This window comes from Pomacea canaliculata, linkage group LG14, assembly GCF_003073045.1.
Source record: "Pomacea canaliculata isolate SZHN2017 linkage group LG14, ASM307304v1, whole genome shotgun sequence".
Classification (NCBI taxonomy): Eukaryota; Metazoa; Mollusca; class Gastropoda; order Architaenioglossa; family Ampullariidae; genus Pomacea; species Pomacea canaliculata.
The window spans coordinates 1,832,124-1,854,558 of record NC_037603.1 but is presented as its reverse complement, the minus strand read 5'-3'; the positions used below and the strand labels follow the sequence as shown (position 1 = coordinate 1,854,558).

The 22,435-nt window shown below is 40.8% G+C and overlaps 3 protein-coding genes across 5 annotated transcripts; 1 reads left to right on the top strand and 2 right to left on the bottom strand.

The window, feature by feature from the left end:
* Positions 1–86: 86 nt before the first annotated feature.
* LOC112555241 (centrosomal protein of 135 kDa-like) lies at positions 87–5,332 on the bottom strand. 2 transcript variants are annotated; one of them, XM_025223544.1, is made up of 9 exons: positions 5,231–5,332; positions 4,409–4,483; positions 4,050–4,097; positions 3,502–3,556; positions 3,238–3,330; positions 2,932–2,995; positions 1,556–1,622; positions 918–1,038; positions 87–447 (listed from the first exon to the last, which is right to left on the bottom strand). In XM_025223544.1, exons 1-9 carry the CDS (start codon positions 5,292–5,294, stop codon positions 342–344), a joined length of 693 nt encoding a protein of 230 aa, XP_025079329.1. In that variant the 5' UTR covers positions 5,295–5,332; the 3' UTR covers positions 87–341. The 2 variants fall into 2 exon arrangements, with proteins under 2 accessions (XP_025079329.1, XP_025079330.1); XM_025223545.1 differs by having other exon boundaries at positions 3,238–3,327.
* An 840-nt stretch (positions 5,333–6,172) lies between these two features.
* On the top strand, positions 6,173–12,151 carry LOC112555441 (histone H3.v1-like). Of its 2 annotated transcripts, none has more exons than XM_025223847.1 (6): positions 6,173–6,363; positions 7,239–8,857; positions 9,366–9,526; positions 9,893–10,077; positions 10,192–10,536; positions 12,108–12,151. In XM_025223847.1, exons 1-6 carry the CDS (start codon positions 6,304–6,306, stop codon positions 12,114–12,116), a joined length of 2,379 nt encoding a protein of 792 aa, XP_025079632.1. In that variant the 5' UTR covers positions 6,173–6,303; the 3' UTR covers positions 12,117–12,151. The 2 variants fall into 2 exon arrangements, with proteins under 2 accessions (XP_025079632.1, XP_025079631.1); XM_025223846.1 differs by having other exon boundaries at positions 9,363–9,526.
* A 141-nt stretch (positions 12,152–12,292) lies between these two features.
* On the bottom strand, positions 12,293–21,879 carry LOC112555442 (zinc metalloproteinase nas-13-like). The gene is made up of 15 exons (XM_025223848.1): positions 21,652–21,879; positions 21,132–21,222; positions 20,786–20,857; positions 20,361–20,445; positions 19,964–20,058; positions 19,417–19,537; positions 18,904–18,973; positions 17,993–18,196; positions 17,512–17,647; positions 16,332–16,418; positions 15,622–15,777; positions 14,973–15,128; positions 14,489–14,671; positions 14,109–14,212; positions 12,293–12,708 (listed from the first exon to the last, which is right to left on the bottom strand). The coding sequence occupies exons 1-15, from the start codon at positions 21,700–21,702 to the stop codon at positions 12,697–12,699; spliced, it is 1,623 nt and encodes a 540-aa protein (XP_025079633.1). The 5' UTR covers positions 21,703–21,879; the 3' UTR covers positions 12,293–12,696.
* Positions 21,880–22,435: the final 556 nt, after the last annotated feature.

Genomic DNA, 22,435 nt, shown 5'->3' with positions numbered 1-22,435 from the left:
TTTGAAAGTGACATAAACTAAAAACTATTAAAACTGATGTAACACTCATTGACAACCAAATTAAAGATAAGCAATCTGTTGTATAATGTTTTTCATATGTCTAATTTAATTTAAGTCTAATTTAAAGCTGAAAATAATTAGACATTTTTGGAGCAAACATGAAAACAATCTGGTGCTAAATAAGCAAAACAAGGATAAAACATGGCTCAATTCTGGCATTAAAAATCATTCTGCATTGCTATCTTGAAACTAATTTTAACAACAGTTTATTTTAAAAGATCCATATTAGTGCTTGTGTTGTTGAACTGGTAATGCACCTCTTTATATGAGAAGGACATATCCTATTCAGGAACAGAGACTTGTAATAGAGTACATAATGTTTGCCTTTCTGCTTGAAGTTTCTGCAGATACAGTGATACTTCCCTTTCTTCTTGTTCCAAAAGGCTCCTGGAATAGAGGAAATGAGTAAAACACACACGCACACATAGATGTGTTATCACGCAAACTTCCCCTAACACATGGGAATATGAAATATCCATTTCAGTATCTTTACCTAAATAGCACTAATCATATAGATTTTGCACAGATTTATGTGCTTTTGAAATGACTGTCACACTTTCATGGATTTTCTTTAATGCTTTAAAAGAGTAAATGCAGATGTCATCACACTTTAAATAGGCTTCAGATGGCATTTACAAAATCCTTTGTATCCCTTGTTCTCAATAACTGTAAACTGTATGTGGTTTACCGGTTAGTTATTTTCCCATGAATAAGTGTTGATGTTGAACCAGAACAAGTGTTTACTCTAAGTGACCAGTTTTAAAACTATAGTGTTCATGACACCTATTGTTGATGGTCTTTCAGGCTAGATATATCTTCAACAGTAGGTGAGAGTACAAACATGCAGTTGACAGTACCAGAAGAGAAGGCGCTCTTCGTAAGGTACACCATCACTTTTGGAATAAGGAGCTGCTTGAGTCAGTTGGAGGTTTTCCAAAGTTTTGGTTAGCACGATCACCTCTTCTCTGTTGTCTTCATCTTTGAATAAGAAAAGAAGGTCACAACCACAACAAACTGCAGAAGAAGAGCATGAGAATGAACTTTTTTGCTTGCAAGTTAATGTTTGGCATCTGCTCCGTTTCTAGTGCAAGCCAGTTCTTTGGATTATCTCTTATATGCCAATATATTGTGATAATAAACATTTTATAGTGCTTCTCCAATGATTTGTTCAAAGCATTTAACAGAAACGATAGACCTATCCACGTAAAGGGATTCTGTCACGAAAGAGTGAGGACAGGGCTGTAGTGTGGGTTGGCCCGTCTGTTCTATTCACAAGACAAGCAGGTACGTAAGACTGGCTGAAAGTGGACTAGAGCCTCAGGGCTCGTACCACTTGAGACGCGAGTCGCATACATCACCTAGAAATAAAAGGCTGTTCACGTCATGACGGTCAAGTGAGGCAGGGTCAGGTGTAGCCGCATATGGACAAATAATAAAGCTAACAATGTCACTTTAACCATAAACATGTGGGAAGAAACAAAAACAGAAAATCCACCTTGCTTTGAACTGCTTTGCAATTTGTTCTCTATCTCTTGAACTCGCTGTTGCAAGACTTCAGTTTTCTGCAACATACACAGGATACATCCCTACTGCAGGCTGACAAATGAGATTTAGTATTGTTTTAATTATCTTAAAAAAATAGAGTGAACTTCCCCTTTTGGCAGTGGTCGTCCAATATATCCCTGAGTGAAATATAAAATTACGCTCTAAATTGATTGAAAGCTAACAGATCAAAAATGTGTAGTGATTGTTTAAATTCATTTTTGTTAAGAAACACATGGAGAGTGTCCTAAATTCTTTAGGCTTCTGAATATCAAAGAAGGCTTCATCTTAGGCAAAGAGCTTTGCACATTTGCTACTGAAGTATTGTCACAAAACACAACTTGGTTCTTATATGTAAACACTTCTCTTGCAGCTAACCAACGGCAGCCCTGTCTGCTTACTGACTCATCCTTTTCCCAGCCCCTTGCTCATCTTTTTAGTCCCCTCTGCCCCTAGTGATCATATTTTTCCGCCAAGGCCAGATTTTACTGTCCTGGCACTCTGAGCCACTGACATTCAGACTACAACATGGTCAAATACCTAACCTTAGATCACTAAGATCCTAAGTAGGTCACGCATGCAATAGGTCAGATATTAAGGCGCTGCCCAATCCGCATACCTTTGTAATGTTGTGGGAAATGAGATGTTGATCTATTTCCAAAACCAAGGTGAGCAATGCAACGCTCAAAGGCTTGTATCATATCATCAGAATTTTTTTTCATGCTTTTGGACTTAATTTTTAGAAGAAACCCAGCTCACTTAAAAATAATTTTGCACTTCTTCAACAATGAGGATGATGTTGACAAGGAAAGTTATTTGTATGCTTACTTTCACTTGATTAAGAGGCCCATGATAAAGATCAAAGAAAATTATTAAAAAAACCTCTTATATATGTCTGACATAAAATGCATCTCATACATTCCAATATAGCAAATACTTTACACCTTTGTGAAACCAACCAACCAACCAACCAACCAACCAACCATCCAACCAACCAACCAACCAACCAAATGAGCCATAAACATCTCCTGCTGTCAAACATAGTGGACATAAAATACAAAAGCATTTCAAGGGAGATGATTTTTAAAATTAAAAGGCTACCTTTCTTATAAATGAATCAGTAAAAAGTTTTTAAAGGCGTTTTGAAGTTCTTTCTACAACTTCATGAAATTTACGTCTAAAAATTATTGTAGCTGTCATAATGGCAATGATGTATCTGCTCTGACTGAAGGTGGGATAATCAGATGTGCAGTCACTAATGCAATTAGGATCAGTTAAACAGCACATGTTAGTGATCGATAAATAAATAGAGAAGTAGCAGAACCTTACATAAAATTTCCGGGCAGACACCAGTGAATCTGCTAATGCTGACATGTGTTTGTCAAAGTCTTGTCTGAAAACAAGGCAACATAACTCACTGGCATAAGTACATTTTTTCCATGGCTGTACAATTTTCAGGATCTTATTAAAATATGCTCAGTTCATGACTTAACAATTTATTCAAAATAGTAATGTGATACTACTATCCCTTGAAAAATTATCCTTGCACCAGAAAACATACTGGTCTTAATTATGTACAAATTAGCAAATAATCCAGAAATGATCAAGAACATGGTATGGGTGGAAAAGGCATACACGTTTTTGCTTGCTCTTTCTCTTTCCTCCTTTATTTTAATGTTCAGGTCCTTGATCTTGTCACTGAATACTTTGTTGGACTCGTGCATACTGCCGAAATTAAAAACCAAAATAACTGGTTTGAAAAAGAAGGAAATAAGAATAAAACAAAAATATAAAAAAGAAGTTTAATGGGAAAATAATTGTGTTAATGAAGTAGTAGGTGTTTTCTATTAGTGCTTATCAATATCATGACCAAAATTCAGAAGACAAGGCAGAACTCACCAGTCTACTTGTGCCTGGGTCTGAGCCACTTTCTGTTGAGCAACTTTCTGGGTCTCTGACAAGATACATCATAAAAAGTAACACACATTTATCATCATATTACCCACATAGGTGCATCAGTTTGTTTAAATTTAGTCTACAGTATAGCTATTAAGGAATTTTATATTTTTAAAAAGTATACATTAATGATAACTGAAAATATGCTCTGTACAGTTTTAAATGTAACATTTCAGAAAAATCTTATGACTACGCATATAATTTACATAAACACAGCTCACAAACTGTAGCAGGAGGTAAAGCTTTACCCTTTATAGTAGGGTGCAGAAGTGAATGGTGATAGGGGTCAAGAGAATAAGCAGGAACTAGTACTACTAAAGCTTTTAAATGGGAAACACATCCCAGGAATGTATAGTAAAGAGTTGCCCATAAAGAGATTAGGCTTAGCAAATGCTGATATATAAATGCACTTTTAAGGGACAGCAACTTAGATTTTTTTCTTACTCTTCTGTTTCTGTTTTAATCAGCAATAAATATCAATTAACTCTTACCTAACATTTTCTGGTACATCTCCCTTGCTTGAAATAACTTCACATTGCCTGAGACAGCACACCAAATTTAAAAGTTAAATGCTAAAAATAAAAGGCAATATAGTTATTGACATCTTAAGACATCTTGCATCTATCATACTGAAAACCATGCAAATACATTATCTTGGCGTCACCAACCAATGCTGTCTGTGTGTTTATATATATATACGCACAAATGCATGCAATACACATATATTTGAGCTTTGGTTTGTGCATGTATCCACACACACTATAGTGACTGCATGCAGATATGCATCATTACGGTATGTTTATACATGTGTATATCACCTATAGAATGCCATAAACAGTCTCTATCTTACATTGCTCTACTTGTTTTTCCAAATTTTCCGACTGGGTTTTCTTCTCATTGAACCTTTGTTCCAAGCAATTTTTCTCTGGAAAAAAACCCATCACTATTTGTAATAATATATCCACCCGAAATTAAACTTGTAATATTTATTAACTACACCAATGTACATCATTAAAAAGGCTCATACACAAGGGATGGGGCACAAGGGGGATGGGGAAGAGGAAAGGGTGATTGAAAGATCGAGTGATGAGGAGGGTTATTGAACTGCAAGAGAATATGAAAAATTAAGAGACATGAAAACAGTGTGTCTGCAATATCTTCCATATATTCACTATCAAAGGGTATCAGGTTATAACGCATAACATGCAAGGGCTGCAGCTAGAAAAACGTATTCTGCTTTTATAATTAATATTGATGCTGATCAATCGTATCAAATACAATACATACAAAATGACAGTAATTTTTATTCTGACTTTACTCGTTCATTGTACTACAGGTTTATTTGCGATCTTTGCCGATTTACATTTAGTCCAAAGAGATTAATTGTCGAAAAAGCAGTACGTTTATGCCACTTGTTAATATCTATTTCCGTGTTACTACTCAAAGATTGTACCTTAGGGTTACAGTTAAAGCAAAAGAAACAAAAAATTTGATACAAATACAATGATATATAGTACTCTTAAGACTATAGATCTTCTTGTTCGTAATCACTCCCAGTGGAGCAGACGATAGATCTAGTCATGGTTATTAGTCCCAGTGGGATCGAGTTGGGAAAAAAAAACCAACCTTAATTTATACAAAACTATTGACGGAAACGGTTTAATGTGTTTACCATTTTGAAGTTCATGTAAACTATGGATAAGTGATTCGAATCTTATTCCTGTAACAGACGACATTTTTTGTGTTTTAAACAATGGCGCCGCAGCCACATCGACTGGAGAGACACCTATAGGAAAGATAACTCAGACTGACTGCGTTATGCCTGGGTTCGAATCTAACCATTTAAATACTGTAAACAAAATTTTTTTCTTTTTAAAATCTGTTACTCTTCTCCTCGAGAAACTGAAGTTTTGATCACAGTGATGGGAGAAAGTCACAAAGAAACTCTCAATCTGAGGAGACTGTCAAAGTCACAACAATTATATTGTCTGTGATGTTGAACATGTTCTGTCAGGATCGTTTTCTCTCGACTAAATTCCAACTAGATGCAGACAGGAAGATGGGATTCGATCACAAAGCTTGCGAATGCTTGAGAGTTTCCATAAACGCACGAGAGGATGTTTGGCGTTGATCTGTGTGATCGGTAACAGTGCGCGATTCGATCGTTGTTTGGGCGAGAAAACACAACTGAGATGCGCACACATTTTATTTCAAAGTGAAAGTGTATTGAAAAACCAAGCTTTTGCAGAGATAATTATAATACTGCAGACTACTCGAAACACAATAAAAGGCACGGTCCTAAGTGTGGGAGAATTCGAATTTGACGACGACGTACGACGACGACGACGACGACGATCGAATTTTAATTCTCCTACACTTAATTACTAGTAATTACTAGTAATCGACGATAGTCGTCGTCGTCATCATCAAACAATAACTATAACTGGTGTCAAAATCTAATGAAGCAGCAGCACATAGTCACGGTTGTCAACGCTGAATGGTGTAATGACGTAAAATCCCAACCCCCCCCCCCTCCACACACACATTTCACGTATATAATCTTACGCAGACGACCAGTGACGTCACTTGCTGGCGTCATTAGTGAGTGACACGTATATTATCTTCTGTTCTCTGCCAGAGACTCTCATGGGTTAGTTAGGGTTACATGAAGATGGGAACCTAACGCCCTCTCGGTCCACGCCAGCGGGACAGACCGCTCTGCTGCCACGACCGCCGTCATGAGACATGTCTTGTGTCAGGAAGCTCTTTAAGAGAAAATTCTTACGAACACAGTCAAGTGAAACGGTAATTAATTATAAGTCATAGATTTCTACAGCAGTCTGCTCGTAGTCGTAGTTTCAAAGGTGAAATTTGATAATCAGCGTTTTGAACAATGGATTATGTATTCTGTGAAAATCTGTGTGCATGCGTTTTATTATTTTCTGTCAGGAGTATGTTCGTTCTTGTTTCTTTGTTTGCGTGTTCGAGCCACAATCAACTTTAATTTTGGTAATCAGTACCATACCACGTGACTGCGAGTAAAGTGATTTTTGTTTTAACATGGCTTCTGATGGCACATCTCTGCTTGTCATCACAGCTTGCTCGACGTTGCTTTTTTTTTTTTTTTTTTTTTAAAATGAAGATGAATGTAAACAGAGTTAATAATCTGTTGTCTACAATGTATGAGCAATACATTAACTTATAGTCAGAAATGTAGTCAGAACTTATAGTTTATGTAGCATTCCCTACGGATGTTGAAAAAGCTTTTCAAACAGAACAAGCATGGCTTCCGAAGACTGAGGTGTTTTCTTTTATGAGTAAATGAAGAAAAGAAGAAAAATAGCCTGGTCACAATGGAAGAAACTTTCATCGCAATACAATAACAAAGAACACGACAAAATAAGTAGCAATAATAATAAAAAAAGAAAGAAGACAAAAGATTCCTGGAGTAAGGAGGAGGGCAAATAGATTATAAACAGTATTAGGGAGATTAAGGGACGAGGCGTATTGCTCAACCTAGTTTGAAAGCAGAAAATCAAAAGAGAGTGGGGCGATATCTTTCAAATACATGTAGCTCGAGTCACAATAAAAATGGATGGTGATGATGGTGATTGATGATGATTGATGATTGCTGCTGCTGCTGCTGCTGCTGATGATGATGATGTGTCTCCGTGCTGCAGATTCTCGTGGCCCAGCAGAGTGACAACAACAGTCCGTCTGACCCGGTCTCATCTTCCACAGCAGTCAGTGCCGATCACGACGACGCCTCCAGTGCCTGCTCCGATGGCAACGTCACATCAGACTCCAAGGCCGCGGCCCCCGATCAGCCCAACCCCTCCACCGCCGCCCACACCACCACCGCCGCCGCAGTCGTCGTAACCAGCTCTCAGGGCGCGGCCAGCACTTCCGCCCTGCTAATACCACCAGAGCGACGACGACCACACGGCAGCGTGGGTCTTCAGCCACCTTCGTCGCCGCTGTCCATAACCTCGGAGAAGCCCCCCTCCTCCGTGTCGGACACTCCTGCCCCCGTCACGACTATTCCGGATCTCACAACAATTTCGGAAACCAAGAAAAGCGTTCCCTCTGCCAGCTTCAAGCTTGTGCTACCCGCAGTGGCAACGCGAGGAGGCAGACCGTCGAGAGGTTTTCTCCGGCTGCAGCAGAAAGAGTTCACTGTCGCTGACATGGAAGGCAGAGACAGCAAGGTCCGATTAGAGGGACAGCCTTCCAGCCCCAGTCCCAGTCAAAGTCCCACATCATCCTCACCGCTGGAGTCCGTGTCACATTCCAAGGGCGTCTTGACCTCCGCTTACCTTTCTCCCAGGCTGATACCCGCCGCAACCGAATCCAAAGTCCTGACCACAATAATCTCTTCCCAGAATCCCGGGTACTCCTTCGATGTTGCAGCCAGGCTTGGGCGAAGTTCTCCAGTGGTCAGTTCTTCTCTCAGTCAAGGCGCTTCTGCTTCCACTGGCGAGCTGCAGGCGGAGGATGGGGGTTGCAGGTCCTCCCTGCCGCAGTCTTCTGCACCCGAGGTTTCGTTCCTGACCGACAGCCCGAGGATTTCGGAGCCCTCACTCCTGTCGGATCTACCTCAGACCACACCTCCAGGCGCATGGGGGGAGGAGTTAGATGTGGAAGCACCACCCATTCCAGAAGCTTTCGACCGCGGATATCCTCCTTCTTACACCGAGACTGAGACCCACAGTGCGCCCTATCCCCAGATCTCCCCTGTACTGGCGAGCTTTGTCCACCCCGTGTACGACGCTTCCATCTCCGACGACGTCATCCTCCCAGATGACCTCTTCTTCGAGTGTTCTGACAGTGGGGAGACTCCGGAGGCACCCGGAATGGAGCGTCCAAGGAACCCTACCCCATATGGGTCCCGCCGGCTCATGACGTACCCAGAATGCTCCGTCACTCCACCCAACCAGTTTGTAGACGTAAGCGAGGCAACAGTACCCCCAGCCAGGTTCCGAGACAATGATGCGTCGACAAAAACCAAAGGAGAATCGAAAGAAGTTTTCAAGGAGGCAGCAAAAGAAGCGCAGAAGGGGGAAGTGACGATCGAGAGGGTGGAAGATGAAAAGCACTTAAAAGGAAGACAGCAGCAGGAGGAGGTGAATGACGGAGAAAAAGCAATGGAGGAGGAGGAAGAAGATGAGGTGGAGGAAGAGGAGCGTAGGGCAAATGAGGAAGAAGAAAATGTTCCAGAACATTTGATGGACGTCTTCGAGTTAGGGAAAATGTGCAGCCGCAGCAGAGCTAAACTCAACTCCGCCGACCAGCGCTTGAGGTAGGTCACGTCTTTTAGAGACATCTTTATCTTTCTCTCTCTCTTCAGCTTCGCTTGATTTCTTTGGTCAACGTTGAAGATGTAGATTAATTAACTTAGGCGTACAGACATAGTTTGGTAAAACCACAGTTTGATCAATCTGCAGGAGGAAAACATTGGTTAATAAATTAGTAAAGACATAGTTTCATTAACTTCAGAGTACAGACAAGAAACTTTTCTCTTCCGGACTGCCTTTGACTGTTCATGGTTCGAAAACATCAGTTGAGCTACAACTGAATATCCATATCGCGAAATAGCTGCGTGGTGTCCAAGCACGTGATCGTAATTAAATCAAACAAAATGAGACAAAAAAGGGGGTTGGAGAGGTGGAGGGGGACGGAGACGAGGAACAACCCACCGCCGTCGTTATATTTGTTACTGTACTTAACATTCGTGTGCAGTGTTCTGAATGAATCTTCTCACTGCAAAAGGGACTGGGAACTGAAAGAGACTGACATTGTTGCAGCAGACGACAAAAGAAGATTTTCATCCTCCAGCAGCAGGTGATGCAGCAGGCAGAGGAGCTGAAGGAGCTGACTCGGCTGATTAGAATGGCCGAGGCTCAAACGAATGCTCTTAAAGAAGAGAAGAAAGAACTGGACGCAGAGCTGCAGAAGACATGCGACCAGCGTATGTTCTGTGTGTGTGGGTGTGTGTGTTGGCTTGGTATAGTAGGAAAGGGGCTTTCCCTTGAGGTGATTTCACAGTATGGGGTAGACTGTAGAGAGATCTTAAGGTGTGTAAGGGGGAACCAGAGTACTCGGAGAAAACCCCGACAGCCAGCCTTGCTAACAGGTGTCACATACAGAGAGCATCTCACGACGAGATCTGAACCCAGGGTCTCTCACTGAATGGTGACAAACGAGTTTCTTTACCACTACACCACTTGACTCTTGACATTTGACCTCTCCACCAACAGGATGGCCTTTCTTTTCAGACGGTGCCTTCTTCTTTATGGACTTTCTTTCTAGTGTTCTAAGCGTTCTGTTTTTCCAGTGACGGACGTGGACGAGGTGAACACCAAGAAACACGAGCCGCTGATGTACAAGAAGTTCAGTACCATCAAAACAGCCGCAGAGGCCAAAACTCTCCTCGTTTCAATCCGCAGTCGTCAGAAGGCGCTGTATTACCTAGAGGCCATGACATACCGGAAGTGCGTAGCGCTGCAGCACAATTTGAAAGTAAGGATGACATCTTTAGAAGAATTTCTTTGTTCTCTTATCTTTGACCTTTTAACTTTGCTCAGAGTTTGGAGGATGGGTACTCTGTAGCGAATTTAATTTTTTTTTTTTAAGCTGCAGGTCTCCGGCAGTACAACGGGGTCCGACAAAGATCGTAAACTGTCCAAGCGGATGAGCACCATAGGACCCGCCTCGCCCAAAAAGAGCAAGAAGCTGAAGGACCAGCTGTCGCTGAGCTCTGCGGCCATGCCGTCCTCGGCTGTCTTGCCGGCACTTCCGCTCATGCTCTCTGCCGTTTCCGCCGCCTCAATCAACGGCCCCGGCTTGGGCCCGCTGTTCTTCCCCGTGCAAGAAACACAGCAGCAGCAACAACAACAACAGCCGCTGCAACCGGTGGCGTCTCATTCCAGTTCGCTGGGCAATGCTGTTCTTCTGTTCGATGATTTCAGAGAAACGGAGGTATGATCACAAAGATTTAGGAGGCGCGTCAGGCCGCCCGTGAGTGTGCTACGATGGGCGAGGAGGAAAGGAAGAGGTCTGATGATTGTTGAAGTCAGGGGGTGTGGTGAGGTTAGAGAAATATACAAAGAGAGCCTAATCGCAGGTTATTGGTTGCTCTTCTGGTTTGGGTTCACTCTCTTGTGCGGATCGAGTGTCATCTTGATCGGACTTGCTTTTGTATTGGAAGGGATGGGGAGAAAAGATCTGCCAGTGTCACAACTGGAGTCATCTATAGCCATTTGAAGACCTCTTTAAGGCGGAAAGGGGGTGGGCATGGATTCACATCTACGGCTTGTGTTTTATTCTCAATCGGCAACGTGTCACGTGTTCTCTTCAGGGCCCAGTGAATCTAGATCGTCAAACTGTAGTTTGACCAAGTCACGACCCCTACCTACTCACCATCAACCCCACCTCCCATCCCATCTGTCTCGTCTCATCTTGTTGATTTTCCTCCCTTCTTCATGTCCATGTCTCCACTTACAAAAATCTTCCTAGCATCCCCGTCTGACAATCCGATAACCCGCTGACTTCGACAGAGCGTTGTTCCACCGGTTTAGCAAAGTAGAACAATAAAAATTTGTTCCCGCAGTTCCTGACATTTGGTAACGTGGCTGAGGGGTATGGGAGGAATAGAGGGAGGAATCTACAGAGAAGACAGCGGTGACAACTAAGACTCCATCCCTTCCTCTCCCCCATTCTGTTCACACGGGGGAAAGAGTGACAATTCCGGTAAGCTCTTAAAGCTGTGCCGTCGTGATGAGAATTTGGGAGTGGACTTACAGAGGGAAGGAGGGTTCAACTTCTTCTGAACCTAACTGGGTCTGCACATAATCTTTATTTGAAAACTCTTTAGAAGGGCAGTACGGTTCATTTCGAAGAGGTGAGGCCACAGGCTGTGAGCAGCCAAAGTTTCATAAAGCTTTTGTCGTGATTGTCACGATTGTACTCTAGCTGATAATTGTTTCCAGACATTTTTTTAATGCAAGTAACAAAAGTCAAATACCAAAATCTTACGTGGTTACAGAATAATCTTAGTTCAGGTGAAATGTAAGAGCTGTGGAAGTTGACTTGGAGCGAGTTCAGGACATTCTTCCAAATATTTTTGTATATTGCTCCTTGCGTTCGTATCTTGAGATCTCTTATCTTTTTCTGTATGATATATATATGTGTGTGCGTTCGGATATTCTGAACAAGTTTAAGTGTAAGAAATATGTGCTTTGTTGTTCTTAAATGTAATAAAGTGCGTGCAGACACACATATACATACGCACGCACGTACGCACGCGCGCGATCTCGTATGCACATACATAAAAAACGGAGCACAATCAGCCTCATATAATTTCATACTCTGTTTTAACAATATTGGCGCGATGTTCTTTATATTGGCATATTCAATTAAAATGCGTTTTGGGAACGTTGAGCCTAGTAGTCAATATAACAAAACTATCTTATTACTGTTGTAATCGGTGCGATTTGTTATTGTGTGATATTAGACACATGTCTAACTTTCAATTTCAATTTTTTTTTCAGCTTGACTGACACTAGCACAAATAAATCTTATGCAAGGCATCATATATGAAATGTCTGTTGCAGCTGAACTGTCTAACAACTTCGTCTTTATTTTCAGTCTCTTTTCAATCTCTCTCTCCATCTTTTTCTCTCATACCCTTACTAACTCTGATCTTATATCAAAATAATAAATAATTTGAAGTTTGCGTTCACACATAGTCACAATATTTGATGATCTACTTTTGACAGTTGCACTAGGCTGTATAATCATTAGCAGTGGGCCTGGTAATACAGCATCTGTAGGCAAGAGGGATAGAGAGTAAAAGTTTCTACAGGATTAGGTCTGTATTGTCTGAGCACATGATTGGGAATTTAATAATAATCAATCACTCAATCAATCATCCAGTCATCCAATCAATCAATCATCATCAATCATCATCATCATTAATAGCCAGCTTAAAATGACATTTTTCATAATCTCTGGGGGGCTCCACTTCCCTTCCCACCAGATGTCTTCCAATGTCTTCCTAGTTTTTCGAATGGCAGAACCCATTCTGTTGACTTGCCTTTCAAATTGTTTATCTTCTGTTCTGGCTGTACATCCACGATCCTACAGGCTCAGCTGAAAGAACAATGTAATTAAGAATGTAAATAACTGATCAGCAACAAAAAGTAAACGAATTGTTCAGTCCATGCGCACTGGAAAACGAAAGGACAACAAAACCTGAGAAATATTCGTATCTGTCGCAGGAAGTATTCGTCAAAGAAAAGCACAGGGAAACAAAATAGATTCATGAATGAAAAAGGTAAACAAACACACACACACACACACACACACTTCTAGATTTTAGCACCCAGCTAGTTTGCTCTCAGCTCGGCCCCAGTCCTCTTCGTACAAACGTGTTAGGTCAGAGGGCATCATCGCTTCAAATAGGGGTTTCCCAGAGCGGCACGAATTTGATAAAAACATCTAAAAACTTGAAAGAAGTAGGATGTGGCAATTCTGCTTATGGACTACTGGTCATAAAATGTAGTTCAACTACTGACAAGGTATTTTCTGATTTTGGCAGTATTTTTATACTGTGTTACGACGTAAATGTTCACGAATAATCAACGAACTTGCATTACTGGACTGCTGGCAGATTTTTTCCCAGTTAACTACTAAAACGAGGCAGGTTTGTACAAAGCTTCCGGTTTATTCCCATTTCAGATTAACTACTAGAACGAGGCAGGAGTGTACAAAGTCACATTCACTAGTTTGATGCTGTAACAAGAGTTGTCATTATGGAACCAGATTTCTGTCTGAAAAAATTAAGCCACTCCACCAAAAATCGACAGTTGAGCTTCCAAAAACAAAAACAAAAACAACATCGTATTGTCAGCTACTTTTTAAAAGCAGAACTTTATTGACTTACAAAGATTTCATGCAATGGCAAGGCTGCAGACCGATGTGCACTGATGGCGATGTTTAACATTAGTGGACATGCAATAATCTTGTTTTTTACATCAGCGTTTATTATTGATATGTCTGTGTGTGGTTTTTTAGAGAAGCACCTTGAGCCTGCCTTTAATAGTGGTGTACAGCGCTGTATAAATCAACTTTATTGTTATTATGATTATTATTTTTATTACTTCTACTACAAGCATTTTAAATAAAATTTAAGACGAATTTTGGGTACCGTTGCTGCGTTGTACTGTTTTCTGTTACGTTTTGTCAAACTTGTGTTTAACGTCTTTTATATGGGATTTAGTGAGGAATTCAAAGGAAAGGACCAACACGTCAATCTATTCAACATTGTAGAACACTGGAATGCATGCTTCTGTCCAGAGCTACACCTTGCGAATATATTCTACAAAGAGATGTTAAAAAAAACAACAAGGAATTTTCATTGATTCATTGTTTCTCTTTTTCTATCAGTTTCTGCTCTCTGTGTATTTATGTCTCCTACTTCTCTCTCTGACTCTACTCTCTGTGTCTGTGTCTTTCTATCTCATACCTACAATTGTTCTGCCTGTTCTCACCTTATCACAGCGGTTACAGGTTTTGGGGCAATTTTTAATGACGTAGGTGTTGCTTGAACAGTACTTGGCCCAAGACTTGCATGCAGACTCATTGTCTTTACACGCTGCACGCAAAAGAACGTCCCTGACAATCATGGCGAAATAAAAACACCCAAGTAAGCAACAACAAAAAAATTTCCCCAAACAAACAAAAAGCCAGAATATTCCTTTAACAAACAAAAGGAGAAGATCGTTGCTTTCAAATAAAAATCATGCTCTCATTAAAAGCACAACGGTTCTTTCAAATTAGACCACACGCATTTCCAGAAGTTATTACAACAGTCCTTCCTGTCAGGGCCTAAGGTCAGAGGGTAAAGTAAAGCAAGAAATGTCCTCGGTACCTGCAGTACTGACGATGGTCTTGGTCACGTTGTCGGGGGCATCATCATCACCATCGTTATTCAGGCAGCGACCGCAGGCCTTGCGGCATTCCGTGAGCATGAAGCTGGGGTTGGCTTGACATTCTCCCTTGTCCGCCCAGTCCTGGCATGGCCCGTCGCCATACTGGTTGATGCAGATGGTTTCTGAAAAAAAAAACCCGTTCTGCAGAGATTGATTTATTAGAAGTACAGAGAACCTTCATGTTTGTGTTTGCTGACAGACCAAGGAAAAAACTTGAGTGGAGAAAGCGCGAGATGCCATGATGGTAATAAGGTCGACTTGAGTACCTAAATATTCTATGATAAACTCCCCTTATTGGTATTTTAAATTTTGGTAGCACCACCACCACCACACCACCAACAATCTTACACTAGTTTTTTAAACACCTGGTTTTTAATATTCATCTTTCCCACCGCAATTTTGACAGAAGTGAACAAGACTCACCGTTCTCGCCTTTCACCTGTTCAGACACGTTGCCCGGCTTACAAGCATCACAGGCTTTCCTGCAGTTGCTTCTCATCCACATCGAGTTTTTCTGGCATTCACCAGTGGCAGCCCAGTCGGTACATTTCTTCTCATCGTATGCATTTTCACATGATCCTGCCAAACAAAAAATTGGACAAAGAACAACAAGTTAACAGATGTTTTGTAAAGAGTTTCTAATTTGGGGGTTACATCTCATTTGCAACCAGTTTTAAGCCCTTCAGGAAAATCGTATCGAAGAAAGAATATGTTTAAATCACGTAAAGAAATCTCTCTAAATACCAAACGACTTTCTCTGGAATAAGCAAGACTAGCAGAGAGCGAGAACACGCATCAAGGGGAACATGGCGCCGGCTGAGATATACGGAAGGTGGGAGCTGCGTTCACTCGCACTGGAAGAAGTGAAAAGGTGGCCATAGGTAGACACAGAAATATAGCTTTTTTAGAAGAAGAAGAGTCATTATTGGAGGGTGCGACGAAAATGTTCTCCAGCAAACATCCTAACGTATGTCGTGTCCACTAACTGATTTCCAGCCTCCAAAGCATCCACGCGCCTGCAAACAGATTCATAGTCTCCAATATACTGTGCAAAGACCTCCCTCAAACTTACCTTCTGACACCACAAAACCTACGACACCTGAGGTGCTTTGACAAAGTTTGCAGGACTTGCGGCAGCTGATGTGCATGTACTCGCTGTTGCCCTCACATTCCCCTCGTGAAGCCCACTCGTCACACTGCTTGTCGCTGTCCTCATTCAAACATGGTCCTGTCATCAGAAAGTAGCAGTGGAGAAGTGCAACCTTTTAGCTTAAACATAAAAGTGAAGAAGACGAAGACGAAGACTATGAAACTATTGTGCAAGTCTTTAGTTTAAAACCCTACTGGTGTGCACATAATTTTTTGTTTACCACTGAGGTGTGCTCCTCGCAAGATATTACTTGGAAAAAATTGGTTCAATAATCTTACACTTTCGTTCTCGAGATAAAAGATAAGAAATATCACCATATGCAAATAAGCCACTCTTATAATGTCACAAATGTCCCTTGACAGTCCTAATGTTTTCTAGTACATTCTTGATTTTGTTTTTTCTTCTTTTTGCGCAAGGTATTGTGTGTATGCTTTTATTCACATAAAATGTGAGAGCTACTCTTGTTCTAAAGGAATTTGCGAGAAGCCATGCTTGCAGTCTACTAGATCTTTAAGACTTAAGATATTGTTGGATTTACTACAATGCACACAAAACACAAAAAAGTCGCAAAGACAGCTGAAAGCAAGGGGGAAAAACGAATTTACGACTAAAGTAATCAACGGCACCCTTACGCTCGGGCATGTCCTTCTTGCAAAAACATTTGCAATGCTTGTCCACAAAACATGGATTTTCGCAAGGAGGCAGACTTGGACAGTGTTCTGCAAATATAATACACACACACACACAAGTGACCATTACAACCAGGACTTCTGCTTACGCAAAAAATTGCGTACAGTACGCATTAAAAGTTCGGAGGACCCCTTCAATTTTCGTCAATGGGGTCCCCTTCAAATTTGGGCAAAGAACAGGGACCCCTTAAAAATCTGAAGAAGGGGTCCCTGGGACCCCAAAGATCGGGTTGTGAAATCTAAACATTTACTATCTTTCATGTGAGCTTACTACAAGAAATCAGAGCCTATAATTCTTGAAATTAACACCACGCAAATGTGTTTAAAATGCTCTTTTAAACGGCGTATCACATATGTTTGTCATTTTTGTAGTTTAACAGATATAAAATTTTTTAACACGGTGAAAATTAGCACTCGGTGCTCCATAGTGATTTTTTTTCGCGTCGCTCTGTACCTTCTTAGCGTACCGATAATAATATTATTAAATGCATCAATCTGATTTTTTTTTTGGACAAGAACAATGTTTAATCATTTCAAGTTTATATACAGTTATCAAAGTGTGATTCCTGTAGGTGTAACTTGTGTTAGCATGATATATTCTGTGCATCCCTGTGTGAAAAGTTTTTGAAAATTCAATTACACCTACCTTATTTGCTTTGGATTACCAAAAAATTGACTATTCATACAGGATTCACGTAGGAATATTTTTGTTTTACTAAGTTCAATCTCTTATTATCATTTGAAAATTTTTTTCTATTTCTTATAGTTATTTTTTAATGATTTTTTGAAAGCGGTGGATTTCCATCCGTACAGGGTAATGTAACCTAGTATAAGCCTTCCGGCGCGATAGAGTTAGCAGAAGCCCTGATTACAACACATTAAATATCAGAGTTTTTATTCCTTTCAATTACGCTTAATCTGTGCTTGTAATTCTCAAATATCCTTTTAACAAATTATTATCGGTAAGAAGGTTTCAAATAAGATCGTTGAAAAAAGCAAGTGAGTGACAAAAGTCTTGCCATAGCATTCGATATGGCGGTGTTGTCGAAGATTTCGGAGAAAAAAATATACTTTGAGAAAACAAGATGGCGTTTTAGTAAAAGTTAGGGTAAGATATACTTACTACTGCATCCATACATGAGACTGACCGTCTTGACGTCAGAGAAAGACAAGGATTTGAAGGCCACCTGACCAATCTCTTGCTCTTTGCTCTTGTCTTTCGTGAAGATGGTCTGAGCTTTCCCATTGTAAGAAAATGCCTAGAAATGATGGAATATGTATGATTACTTACTCATTCTGTCCAGCTACCGAGATAAATTGACCAATATTTATTCTATCAACAACCTCAGCCTCAGACAAGAACGATGCGCCCATTTCTTTCTCTATGGCCTCCAGCAGTAACATCTAATCAGCTTTTTTCTCATTGTGCGTGAATAGAAAAATTGATGTAAAAATCGCCCACTAACTCCATGTAAATATGTTTTTGTATCAGCGCAACCTTTATTAAATCTAATAATAAATTTAAAGTGTTTTTAAAATGTTCGTCTCGTGACGTAGGCAGTGTACATGTGCGGGGAAGCATGAGCTGAGCTCAGTGCACTCACCGTCTTGCCGTAGTGCATAATGGAGGAGTAGTCGTACTCGACTCCCATCTGGTCCACGGCGTCATTGCTGTACTTGTCGAACCAAATCCGCATGCTAGGGTCGACGTTGGTGTAGCGGATGCTGATGTAGTCGTCACGGTTCGGTAGCTGGTGCTCGTGCACGAGGCCTATAGCGTGACCTGTCTCGTGCAGGTACAGGCCTCTCTGATGGTTAGAAAAAAGTAACTTCATTTATTTCGCTATTTAATTAGAATGCATAGCAAGACAATATTTTTCCCACGAGGTTCTGTCACTGACTTCTACGCATGCGTAACAAGAACAAAAGGAAAAGCCAAAACGTTCATGCCAAAGGAATACTAGTGTTACCCCAGAACATATTTAACTACAAACCGAAGCGGAGCGAGGTCCTATAAGTAGAAAAAGCTCAAATCTAGGAATATAGCTAATAAATTCTAGGTGACTTGCTGGGTGCTGAACGGAGTTACAACAAACCCGTGGGTACGAATGCACTCTTTCGGCCATATTCATGGAGCAAAGGTAAGTCGTTCTCCCGGAAAATCAAGTTTAAACATTATAAAGCAGCGGCAAAGATTTCTTAGGTTAAATTAACATAAAGGAAAATCCTCGGGTTTAGACAGCTGCAAAATGTTTTTTCTTGATTTCCTCAAATGCCTCAGGGTAACGACTTACCTTTGTTTCAAGAATACAGCCCCAGATTCATAACTCAGACTGCTAGAGAGATAAGTGTCTGTATGGATAGTTTTTTGTGAATGTGGCGAGCTTTATGCATTAAAGAAATGTCGACTCCGACTCCACAACCACTACCGTTAATAGTATCCTCTTTCTAATCATCTTTTGTACAAGCCTTCTTATAAATGTATTCACACAGGGGAAATAAATCTGTCACTCACAAATCTACATCCGGGTTTTTGTAAGTTCACGACTTGTATACCTCCAATCATGCCAACCGCAGAGTTGCACCTGTAGAGGAAAGCAGTTAAGCACATCAGACAGAAACAGCCATGTTTTTATGACGTTGTGTTGACAAACAGAGGATAACCCGATGTGTTACATAATCCCACATTTTTCCCCCCGGACGTCAAATGATCATACCTTTCAGTTGGTAAAGGTCTCCTACTGGCATTTTAATGCATGAACGAGAAAGTACAAACATTCTTATATACCATCGGTTCGTCTGCATTCAACTATTGCCAATAACACTCATTAATAATCATTTACAGTATGTAGTTTGTTTGTTGTTGTTCTGCCTGGGACGACCGTTCTTTACATGACGATTCATCTGGAAAGTTTTCCCAATTTTGTGTGTAGATCTTTTTTTTTTGATGAACTGCTAAATCATTTTAAATTGTGTTTCTGTCCGCGTGAGGTACCGTACCTCTCAGCACCACTCTCTCAACACCTACCCGTAGCCATTTTGGAGAAGGATTCTGTTGACGTCACTGTCTACGGCAGGCTTGAACGTCACACACGTCAGCCTCTCCCATTCAGACATGGCGTCTTTAATTTCCGCTATCTCGTCAGAATCTTCAAGTAAAGAAATACGTCAGCATCTACGTCATAGACATTTTTACGTATGCTTCGTCGTTGTTATAAAGGAGAGAGGAGAACGAGCAGAATCAGCATCGGACATTTTGACTCGTGATTTAAAAATAGACATCAAACTCTTTGTGTCCTTTTCCTCTTTTTCCACATCTTATTTTTAATACTGTATTTGAGTACAATTATATAAAGTTTTAACCATTTTTAAGTACTCCTAAAGTAATAAAATAACGGTTAATGTAAAGTTTTAAAATAAACTGAATGTTATTATATAGTGGGAGGCATTCAATCTTGTTTTTTGGAAACCGAGGGCACGGTGAGTACGACCGGGTCATCGCGAATCATCCGGCGCTTTTCAGCATCACGTGCACAGGAAGTGAGCGTTAGACAACCATCGAGTTCTGTACTTACCGAAGGAGCCGTTGTGGATCTCGTAGGGAATGGTGTGATTGGTCCATCGGAGTCTGGCATCCCCTGTCGCCTTCCTTTTGGAGATGTGATTGTCTCTGGTAGTACAGACAGAAGGAGAGTGGAAGGTACTGTGAGATTATTCGATTATTTGTTCTTTCCTTTTAATATTCACAAATGGTAGAATAGGAATAAATAATAGAATTATGAACGTCATTAACAGACACAGAAACAAAAATAGAGCTATATAGACACGTAATTAATCAGAGAATGAGACAGGGCCGAAGAGCCAGACAAACGGACAGACGGTTGAGCGGAAGGAGAGACGTAACGACAGATAAATAGATCCTAGCCTCTACACTTTTGTATGATGTCAGCCAGCCAGCAAACATTTACTCACCCGTAAAGTCGAGTCATCTGTTCGGGTGTGAGGTTCATGTCTAGCTCCGCCGTGTATAGGTCATCGCGAATTCCCGTTTTGGGAGCTTTGATTTCCACGCCATGTCCACAAAAGAGGAAGATTCAGAAACAAAGCAAACTGCAGGCGAAACATCGTAGCACCAATCTGCCATACCTTTGGTAGCACCAACCTGTCCTATCTTAAAGATGTATTAGTGCAAACAGTGTGCACGTGCTATGTACTATGCGTCAGAACATAATTTAAAACCATTTTCTTTATGTCAGATCTGTTACATAACCCGGGGTCGTCCCATGGAAATGATTCTCGCGAATTACCCGAGATAATAGCAACACAAATCTCGTCTATACATTCCCCCTTCATTCGCAAGTAACATTTTATGTATATTAATATAATTTGTCACTTACGGCGTTCATCTGTCGGTCCGTTGGTCCACGGAAATTGCTGAACAGGAATTGTACACGTGAGGTCTCGACACGCTACAAAAAAAAAAAAAAAAATACATTCTTGATTCCTTTAATTACAAACTCACAGACAATTATATCACTGCAAGTGTTACACAAGCCAGCAGAATACACATTTTACACAAGATACAAAGCACGTGAAATGTCCCTGTATACCATTTAAGTCAGAAATGACAAAACTTTGCTCAGCCCCACCGATAATTAAAACGGAAAAGTAATTTTAAAAAGACGGCTTAATATATATATAAATTCGCACTTTTTTTGTCAAGAAATAAGCAAGCAGATTTACTTTTTGTGGGCTTGCTGGCCTGAAGGATGAGTTCATCAATGGTCTTGCTTCTGTAGCGTTTCGGTGGAGGTCTGTACGTGTCCGTCTGTGCCTGCAAGATCCCATCAAGAGTAGGAAAGAAAATGCTGAAAATTCATTTCATTTTACTACTTCAAATATTATTGGCTGCTTTCCGTGATAGTTAAGGACGGTCCAGGGTGAATTGGTAAAGTTCTTGACATTCATACATTCGTGGGTTGAAGATATCGCTTCCGGCGCATGGTTTTTTTTTCTTCTCATTTGATGTGTTAATAGTTGTGCAAGGCTGGACTAGGCCTGATGACATAAATTCCAAACTATCTCCAAAATACAAGGAGACAAATTTTTTTCTACCAAAACTTGCTGAGAAGGCACAGTTCCACTTCCAACACTAGCTCGTCTGGGCGGCTGTCCTGTCTTGTTGTGAAGTGAAGAGATAGCCAGCTAAACATTTTTTTCTTCAAACGACAAAATTCATGTACTATCGGTGAATAAATTTTACCTGTGCAAAAAGTGATGTCAGCAGGAAAGCCGCCAACCACAGAGTCGCCATATCCTCTAACACTTCCTCCTGTAACGACCGTGACTATCAAATGTTGCCTTGAGGACGGCTTCTCTCTCTTTTATCTCGAGTTGGGAATACTTATTGTAATGGCTGTAATTTCTGCTTGGCTGACTTTGTTACTCGCCAGCGCGTTCGTCATTAAGTCACTAATAGCTCCGTCGTCGATGTGACCAGCCTGTCATGTGAGCGACTCGTTAATTACAACAATCAGCAATGTGGTAATTAAGACTCCGGACAACTGTAAAGAAATGCAAGTTGCAGTCGTGAGGGCAGCTGCCGAACTTCTGGGCAAGAAATTATTGTTTGGGTCGGAAATATTTTCTCTATGTCATGTTAGCATGCTGCCAAACCGCTAATGTTTCAAAAAAACTGGAACATGAAATCTGTGCACAAGTATGTGTAATTCTGTTAATCCTGGGGCCAGACGACCAGCAAGTCGTTAGGTGTGTAATTGTTACAATTGTAATATGAGATATTTTCATGAGAGATTTGTTCCGGCTGGTCATTCGAGATGTTTATATCCATTGGCGAAACAAACTGATATTAACCGAAGACTTTACCAGTAAGTTGGTTTATTGAAGCAATACCACACCCTCTCACTCTCCTCGCAATCATCTCTTCAGTCGCTCCACCTGACGAGCTACTGACAACCAGTCAACCGCCTCAACCAAAGACAATAACAATGCAGACAAGTTCTGCAAGATCGGTATATGTTCCTGCA